At 37.4% G+C, this 9,485-nt stretch overlaps 1 protein-coding gene across 6 annotated transcripts in view; it reads left to right on the forward strand.

Annotated features, from left to right (window-relative positions):
- The window catches only part of GOLGB1 (golgin B1), a 95,008-nt gene that overhangs the window by 81,662 nt on the left and 3,861 nt on the right, over nt 1-9,485 (forward strand). For 5 of the 6 annotated variants that reach the window (XM_011372107.2, XM_023521974.1, XM_011372033.2 and 2 more), the window contains 5 exons: nt 3,541-3,703; nt 3,902-4,039; nt 7,656-7,799; nt 8,583-8,680; nt 9,150-9,284. In XM_011372107.2, coding sequence (XP_011370409.1) covers nt 3,541-3,703; nt 3,902-4,039; nt 7,656-7,799; nt 8,583-8,680; nt 9,150-9,284 — 678 coding nt within the window. The remainder of the gene's footprint in view (nt 1-3,540; nt 3,704-3,901; nt 4,040-7,655; nt 7,800-8,582; nt 8,681-9,149; nt 9,285-9,485) is intronic. The other variant, XM_011371963.2, reaches the window with a different exon arrangement.

Genomic DNA, 9,485 nt, shown 5'->3' on the forward strand with positions numbered 1-9,485 from the left:
ACAACACGTTATTTTTCTTTACCAAATGATGATAATTACAGAAAAGGTAAAATCTGTGAATTTTTGCTCTCTGGGAATACAAATTTCTTTCTGAAATTGAACCTCAAGAGAAAAGAGAAGTTGTTCCATTTCATCTCCAGCTCTCCTGCCCCCACGGAATAGCTGCCCCGGCTTTACTCTTTTAGAATCTTAATTTATCATAAGGAGATCCAGCTCTGATTCTCTCAACCTTCAGATGCATATTAACACTGACCATTGAATTTAGGGTCCTCTAGTGGTGATTGGGACTATATTGGGGCATCACCTTGATGTCTCCCATATTACCTGGAACTATAGAAATATAAAATGTCCAGTTACCAGTGTACACCTAAGAACTGCAAAGCTTTAAAGGCTTATTTTTGCAGCCACCTGTTCCTCTTTAATAAAATTTCCTCAACTAATAAAATTTCCTTAATGGGCATTCCTAAAGAATACTTTGCTTCTAAGGTTGATCCTTAGGTAGGAGAAAAAAATGATTTCTAGTCTGTTGATGCTTTTTGCCCTTCTTTTACTCTCTTTCTACCTTTCTCTTATAGCCTTTCTTTACCTACCATCTTTGAGCAACTTTGAAGAAAATTTAAATAATATATCAAGTGAATATGAGTAAAATTGGAGAAGGAAAGGAAGACATTTTACTTCACTGTTAGAAGGAAGAAGAAAATGAAAACACAAAGTTGATTCACTGACTTTATTTAGGAACACCTTCTTTAGCTGAATATCTTTAAGACTTCCCATCTTTTGCTTTTGAAATACTTGGGAGAAATGAGCTTCTCAACCATGAAAAAGCTAGAATATCTTGTTCAAGATTCTGTTGCCCTTGGGGTTGGCTTATCAGGAGAGCCTCGATTTATACTATAACCTTTCTCTTCTGCTTGTGGCTACTGGTTTGCTTATTCTGCTTTGCCTTTGTGCTCTCTTACTTAAGGGATAACTGTGGTATAGCCCTTTTAATGGCTAAGTTCTATCAAGTAATCAAGTTTATTCTTTAGCCCTCATTCTCTATTGAGAGCCTCTTTCCACATTATAACCACTTGTCCATTCTTCCAAAATAATGGCAGCTTGAAGTTTTTTATGGAAGACGGTGATCTTTCTCATACATTCTCACTCTTACACTCTTTTCTTGTTCTCTTTCACTTTTCACAGACAAATATCAAGGACAATGTTTAGAAAAGTCCTTTTACATATTTGTATTCCCAGGGAACAAAAATTTGTATTTCCAGGGAGCAAAAATACTTTTGCATATAGTAGCTTTGTAATGAAAAATTTATGTTAGTTTTTAAGTTTTAGCTCTGACTTTTTGAAAAAATTTTAATTGTAATCCAAGCTACCTCTTAGCCAAGCAGGAATACTTCATAACAGGTGTATGTCAATTAGAAAATTACCTTATTTCTAGAGAGACAAAAAAAAGTCAGATGCAATTTGAATGAAACCTTCTATTATTGAAAAAAAAATAGAGACATTAGTACTACAGAAGGTGAAGAGATACTGCAGAAATTTGCTTACAATGCTAATGAATTTTTTCACGCAGAGTATAGGGAGAAGTAGAACTAAAGATCATGACAGAAAGCTAGTTTTTGTTAGCACTAAAGAAAATTAGCTGCAGTCAATCAAACAGAAGCCTCCCTATTGGTCACATTCAGGGAATAAATGATGAGAAATAGCAGTAGCTAATATTTATTGAGTGATTATTGAGTGATGATAATGTGCCAGGGTCTGTATTTGGTTCATGACATATAGTATCTCATTTAATTCTAACAGTACTCCTAAGGAGTAGAGTTTATTCCTCTTTTACCAAAAGGCTCAGAGAGATTAAGTAAATTTTACTCAAAGTATATGATAGAGCTAGTGTTTGAACCCTGGTCCTTTATACTCTATAGCTACATTTTCATAGCCATGATGTTATACTGTGTCATGGATGACGCAGCCTTTCTGAAGAATTACAGTGGTTTCTCAATGCTTACAGAGTAAGCTTTTTTTTAGCATGCTATTCAATGCCCCGCTTCATCTGATTTACTTCTTCATTTCCTACCCTGTTCACTCTATACACTATCTACTACAACCATTTTGAAATTCACTATATACATTCATTTTGGTGCCTTTTACTCAGTTTGTTTCCTGAATCTGGAATGCTTTTTCCATTATGGAAATCTGATTCATTGTTTAGGGTTCAAACGAAATGCCTACTAATTCTGTGAAATGTTCCCCAGTCGTTCCAGCTGAATTTCTTTTTTTTTTTTAAACACTTTTAAACTTTTTATTGAAGTATAACATACATACAATACACTGCACAAATCTTAAGTTTACAGCTTGATAAACTTTCATAAATTGAACACCCCATATAATGAGTCCATATCAAGAAACATTGTTAACACTATTTGTCAAGTATACTTCAATAAAGCTGAAAAATATAAAATTAAAATTACAAAGAAACTTTAACACCCAAGAAATAACCTTTCATGCCCCCTCCAAGTCACTGTTTACCCGAAGAATAAACACTATTCCTGATTTCTAACACCAAACTTTTGTTTTGTTTTGTTTTGAAGTATAGTTGGTATATAACATTACATTACTTTTCAGGTGTACAGTGTAGTGATTACACATTTATGTACCTTACAGTGTGGTCACCACACTAAGTCTAGTAATCATCTGTCATTATGCCAGTTTTTCACAATATTATTGACTATATTCTCCTTCACCTTTTTCACCCATCTCCCACCCTTATTTCCTCTGGCAACCATCAGTTTGACCTCTGTTTCCATGAGTCTGTTTCGTCTTTGTTATTTAGAATCCACATATAAGTGAAACCATAGGCATTTGCTTTTCTCTGTCTGACTTATTTCACTTAGCATAATACCCTCCAGGTCCATCCATGTTGCAGATGGCAAGGTTTCATTCTTTTTTATGGCTGAGTAATATTCCATTGTATATATGTACCACATCTTCTTTATCCACTCATCTCTTAATGGACACTTAGGTTGCTTCCATATCTTGGCTATTGTAAATAATGCTGGAGAGAACTTAGGGGTGCATATATCTTTTCAAATTACTATTATCATTTTCTTTGGATAAATACTCAGAAGTGGAATTGCTGGGTCATATGGTAAATCTATTTTTAATTTTTTGAAGGATCTCTATACCATTTTGCATAGTGGCTGCACCAATTTGCAGTCTTCCAGCAATGCACAAAGGTTCTGTTTTCTCTACATCCTCGCCAACACATGTGAATTGTTGACTTTTTGATAAAAGCCATTCTGACTGGTGTGAGGTTGTGTCTCACTATGGTTTTGATTTGCATTTCTCTGATGGTTAGTAATGCTGAAATTTTTTTTTGAGTTCTGCTCCATCATCATACTGTACAGTTCTGTTTAAAATATAAATTGCACTCTGGTTAGGTATTTATTTACTACATCTCTACAGCCAATGATACTGGTTTGAAGATGGAATTATTCATCTTTGTCTCAAGTATATTTTTGCCTGTTATTATTTCATGTTTTTCTCTAGGATGGAGAAGAGTTCCTGGGAAGTTCATGAGAGGAGAATGAAGGAGCAGTACTTTATGGCTATCTCAGATAAAGATCAGCAGATCAGTCATCTGCAGAATCTTATGAGGGAATTGAGATCTTCCTCCCAGACTGAGGCCCTCAAAGTACAGTACCAAAGGCAGGTGAGTAATTTCAATGCTGATTGCTACTCAGAGATAACCACTACCCAAGAAGCATCATCTTCCTGCAAGCTAAGTACCCATATGTCACCATTAGGCAAGCCATTTTCTGACTTCCTATGAAGTAGGCAGGGTTTTTGGAGGGAAGGAATTAAGCATGAACGGTCTTATAGAATTTCATCAGTGTTTGTATCTTGGCAGGCATCCCCAGAGATATCATCTTCCCTAGATGGGTCTCAAAACCTAGTTTATGAGACAGAACTTCTAAGGACTCAACTCAATGACAGCTTAAAGGAAATTCATCAAAAGGAATTAAGAATTCAGCAACTGAACAGCAAGGTAAATGTTTCCTGCTAGACTGAAATTCAATTTCTTATTTCCACGACTGGAAGAAAGAGGGTAAGTAGAAGCTGATGAAGCCTGTGCTCCAGCTGTAGTGTGTCCTAGTGTGCAGGGACATTTCCTTTTTCTCACCCTTGGAGAGTCTTTGGGAATGATTTGGAGAAATCCATTCAGTAAGAGTTAAAAAGCCAACTGCTTTAGAAAACCTACCTCCCCATCATTGTCTCCCTATATGTATCACTTGTTAGTAATATTAAGTCACTCCTCACAAATCTTCCAAATTCCTCTATATTTCATCCCAGTGTGCAACAGGGAAGAGTCTCAGGAAAGAGTGAGGCTTTTCAGATGTGATTACATAACAGGTAGGGGTGGAGGTCTGCTTTCTATTTCACTCTGTTCGTGGGCTTCTTCATTGTGTATCTTATGTTTTCCAACTTGCTTTTTCCCATACCCCAGCCTTGCCACTCCAGACACTCTAGGGAAGCATGTTGGAGTAGATGGGACCTATTTCTATAAGGAAGGGCCACTTTGCCATCTGGGCCCTAGAGCAAAGGCCAAGGCAAGATTACTGAAAATTCTTCTTGGATGCCTTCACACATCTCTATCTTCATTACTCATCCATTCTCACTTCTTTTCCTCCTGCATCCACCTCCCCTCCCCGACTCCCTTATGAATCATACTCCTATTGCTCTCCGACTATTCAAAGTATTCTCTAGTGGCACCTTCCCTAGTTCTGCCTTCTTCAGAGGAACTGGAGGGGATTTAAGAGATCATTTAGACTCTGGAATCTAAAGATTGGCTTTACAGAGAGCTGTGAACATCCAAAAATTATAGGTATGGTGTGTGCACATGCATGCATGTGTGTAAGTTTCTCATCACAAGAAGTCATCGGTTCATCAAGGGATCTGTGATCCAAAAATGATAAAATCAGTGGTTTTTTCCAAAGGTGCAGAAACTAAGGCCCAGAGGCATTAAATAACTTCTCTAAGGTGTTAAGAGGAGGTCAGTCTGAGATAAATGTGATAATGTATATGGAAAAGCGCAATGCCTGGCTTATATAGATAGCACTTTTTTTTTGAGAAGTTACTTTTAAAATGTTGCTAAATGCAACTAATTGACTCAGAAGCGTCAGAGACTGAACACTGTTGACTTTGTCACAGAAATTTACATTTTTTTATATGTTTGTTGATCCAGATGAATTGATAAATTGTAGACCCTTTGTTGGGGGAATTGTCTGGAAGTTTTCAGGGGGGCTCCAGAGCAGCTACTACCCAGTTCTTCTACCAGCTAGTCTGTCGTTTTCAGGAAGTTTTGCCCTTCATAGCTCTGGAACACCTCTTTTTTTCCATAAACTAGATCCCATCTCAACCCTGTTATATTTGCTCTCCTGAACATTGGACTGTGACACTCTCTGGACATTAATCTTGCTAAGACTATTTTAAACTGCAATTCGTAGCTATTAGTAGCTGATGAAGTCATTTTAGTGAATAGCAAAAACTTTAACGTAAATATTTTATTGAAGTAAAACGTACAGAAAAGCATTCCAGTCATAAATACAGCATGGCCTATTTTCACAAAGTGAAGACACCTGTGTAACCAGCACTGAGCTCAAGAATTAGGACATGCCAGAACCCCAGAAGTCCCTTGTGTCCTATTCACTGCCAACCCTTTAGAACTATGTATAAGTGGAATCATATTTTTTCTTTTGTGTTGCTTTATTTATTTTGTGAGATTCAGCCATGTTGTTGTGTATGCTGTGATTCTCCTATTCTCCTGTTGTATGTAGTATTGCATTGTAGGCATATACCATAATTATTCTACTGTTGAATGATTTGGGGTTTTTTTCCATTTGGGAGATATTACAAACAGTAAAGAGTGTTTTTTGTAAAAATAAAAGAGATAGGAAATATATATGTGTACATATGTATTATGTAATAAAAAGCATATCTTGTTTTCAGAAACTTTAGTTTCAGTTATGTAATTTGCTTACTGGTTTCTGAGTCATAAAATTGTGGGTTTTTTTTTTTTTAGCAACTTTATTGAGATATATTTCACATACCACTTAAAGTATGAGAAACATTGCTTTAGGTCGTTGTCATTCTCAGTGACAAAGTTCTTCCTTTAGAACTCAGCTGTAAGAAAGGTATCTACATCCATGGCATCATTCATTCATTCATTCATCAAGCAAATAACTAGTTGCCTTGTATGAGCCTGGCCATATGCTAGGTATTTAGGATACATATGGCCCCTCACAGAGCTTACAGCCTGGTGAGCTTAGAGCCTCACTCTAAATGGGTCCCAGCTAACTAGAAGAATTGCTTCATGGGCCCTAGTAGGTGGACTGTCAGTTAGCATAGAATGGCTCCACTTTTCAAGCCACTGTCCTGATTCTTTCCATGGATGCTCAGACTATATGTATTAGTACCAGCGCGGTTGGATGTTTGTATGTAACGCAAACTTGAAAACATGAAAGGAATGATTATTGGTATAATGTAGTCTGGATTGTTCCCTCCTATTCCATTCTTGTAAGTGTAGATATGATGAAAAATATTAGCTTATGAGCTAGAGCAGAAGTCAGCAAACTTTTCCTTATATACCCAGATAGTAAATGTTTTAGGTTTATAGGCCATGCCGTCACTGTTACAACTACTCAGCTCTGCTGTTGTAGCACAAAAGCAGCTGTAGATGATACATAAACAAATGGGGTAGTTATGTTCCAATTAAACTTAATTTACAAGAGGTAGAAGAGCCTGGGTCATAGTTTGCCAACCCCCAGACTATACAGGGATGCATGTCTATCCCAGAAGAATGCAAGCATTATAAAGGTGGTTTGTTAGAGGGTGGCTTATTGTAAATAATTAAGACTTCTCTAGTTAAAGGGGGATTTTGCTTCCAATGAGTTTTACAAGTCTGTCCTTTCTCCCTAGATCTGCCGAAGAAAAAAAGTGTTAGGATATTCAACACTGAAGGATTTTTTTGTTTTGTTTTGGTATGGTTTGGGTTGTTCGCCGTGTCTAGGAAAATTAACTTCTGTTAAGAGAGGATCATGTTTCTACCTGTGAGAGTCTATATTCCCAATATACTTTCTTACATGTACATAAGCATATTAGAATTTACTCTTTTTTCCCCTTCTACCACATATTATAATTTCTTATTCTATTTTCTTGGTAACTTGTAACCCTATACAGCTTTGAAGAATCTACCCTGTAATATTGTATGAATTTTTAGGTGACAGCTTGATCTCTAGCCATCTTGAGCTCTGGTGATTATAGTCATTTGTTAGTAACTTCAACTTGAACCCAGGTTACTGCCCCTCTCTCGCATACCTGGGATGGCCTATCCTAATAGATTGCTTGTAGGCTTCTGCTTCCTGGTTTTTCAGTTCATGTACTAGGGCACCATAAGTAAAGTTTCCTGCTACTTCCCCCAAATTGCGTTTACTTTCTTGGGTCAAAAAATTCTGCGTATTCTCACTTTGAAGGAACACACAGTGCTATTGTTGCTATTTTTTAAATAAAAACATTAGATCTTTAAAACTCAGGACATTTAGCCTAAACACTGCTTATAGTGAAACAGTCCTGTGAGATGGGGCTTATCCTCTCCTCTATTTCAGTTTTCTCAACTACTCGAAGAGAAAAATACCCTTTCAGTTCAGCTCTGTGATACCAGTCAGAGTCTTCGTGAGAACCAGCAGCACTACAGTGACCTTTTTAATCACTGTGCAGTCTTAGAGAAGCAGGTTCAAGAGCTACAAGCGGTGAGTAAAAAGCTGAGAGGCTGGGAAAAGTGTTATGAAACTGAAAGTAAATGAGAAAGCAGAAAGAGCAGCACTGGAGAGGCCGAGGTATTCAAGCTGAAGGTTACGTAGTTGTGATGGGAGAAAGTGAGAGAGAAGACAAGAATTAATTGAAATAGGAATAAAATCTAGGACAAATTAAGGGATTAGAAGAAAAAAGATCAGGGAGATGGTGGGAGAGAAATCAAAAAGTGAATGGAAAACAGTGATGATTGAGGCTTTTGGAATTTTTAAACTAGGAAAGTTTTGATTTTGCTTTAAGAAATAAGAAAACCGTCAAGAGATTTGGACCTGAGAAACAAAACAGATGGACAGCAATGGAGAGGAGTGCACTGTTGAAGTTGGAGAAGACTGAGAATTAGTGTGGAGATAAATAGGAGATGTAAGGAAGTAAACGGGTTTGGGAGGGGTTGTTGAGCAAGGGAAGGATCAGAGTAGCTTCTGGAAAGTCTTGGAGCCTCTACTAGAACAAAGCAGATTTCAGTGATAAGCTTTTAAACTTTTAAGAGGAGAGATTCAAGAATGAGAATTTTGAATAAAATGTAATCAGGAGTTTTATGTAGGAATTAATCTCTTAGAAGATCCTCACTTCTAAATCTGTACCTGAAGAGAATTATAAGTGGAATATTCCTCTCCAAGATTTCTCATGCTCTTTGCTGTTAAGCGGGTTCTCCTTTTGCCCAAGTACAGTTCAGTTTCTTAAGCATTTTCATCACTGAATTGCTAAGCTTATTCTTTGTCTAGGGGCCACTGAATATAGATGTCGCTCCAGGAGCTCCCCAGGAAAAGAATGGAGCTCACAGGGACAGTGATCCTGAAGAACGGAGGCAGCCCCAGCTCAGGTAGGGAAGCACCTCTCAACCCTGGAGCGTGCAATACATATAGAAATTGGACAGTCTATCTAGATTGCCCTAGAGTCTGTTGTATGGACCTAATATGTCTTATTATCTTATTAGCCTCACAGAATTGATGAGGGGATTAAATAGTAACAGTTATAACTAACAAGTTAAGTGTAAAAAGTTTGTAAAGCAAAAACAGCAGCACCAAAGTACACACACACACACACACACAAATGCATAGCACTAATTCTCTGGTATTTGAGTGACAGACATTTAGTCAATCCCTAAATTCTTTTAAGGCATTTTCTACAGCTTTATTTAATTACTCTACAGCTATTCTTTTAAAATATTCTTTGTGTTTGTACAAGTTTCTGTAAATCTTCCTGCTTTATAACTTTATGAAGACTTGGAATCCCTTATGTCAGCAACTGTGTTTTACATCTAGTGATGCTATTTTCCTTTTATTCTGAAGCAGTTCTGAAGTCCAGCAGCAGCTGTGCAATAGTAAACAGGAGGTGAACGAATTGAGGAAGCTGCTGGAAGAAGAACGAGACCAAAGAGTAGCTGCTGAGACTGCCCTCTCCGTGGCCGAGGAGCAGATCAGGCGGTAAAGGATGAGGGAGATAGCCTGTGTTCCCCTATGGTTCTTTCTGATTACTCTGGTGTACATTTCAGGGCCAAACTTGGGAATAACTAGGATCTCATTCTCATCTTGAAATGGATGCTGCAGTGAGTTATGAGTCATTATAGTCACTCAAGAAAACAGTGTACTTTTGGAGTCTAGGAGACCTGCACTTTCCAAAGCAGT

Source organism: Pteropus vampyrus, unplaced genomic scaffold (genome assembly GCF_000151845.1).
Source record: "Pteropus vampyrus isolate Shadow unplaced genomic scaffold, Pvam_2.0 Scaffold1, whole genome shotgun sequence".
Lineage (NCBI taxonomy): Eukaryota > Metazoa > Chordata > Mammalia > Chiroptera > Pteropodidae > Pteropus > Pteropus vampyrus.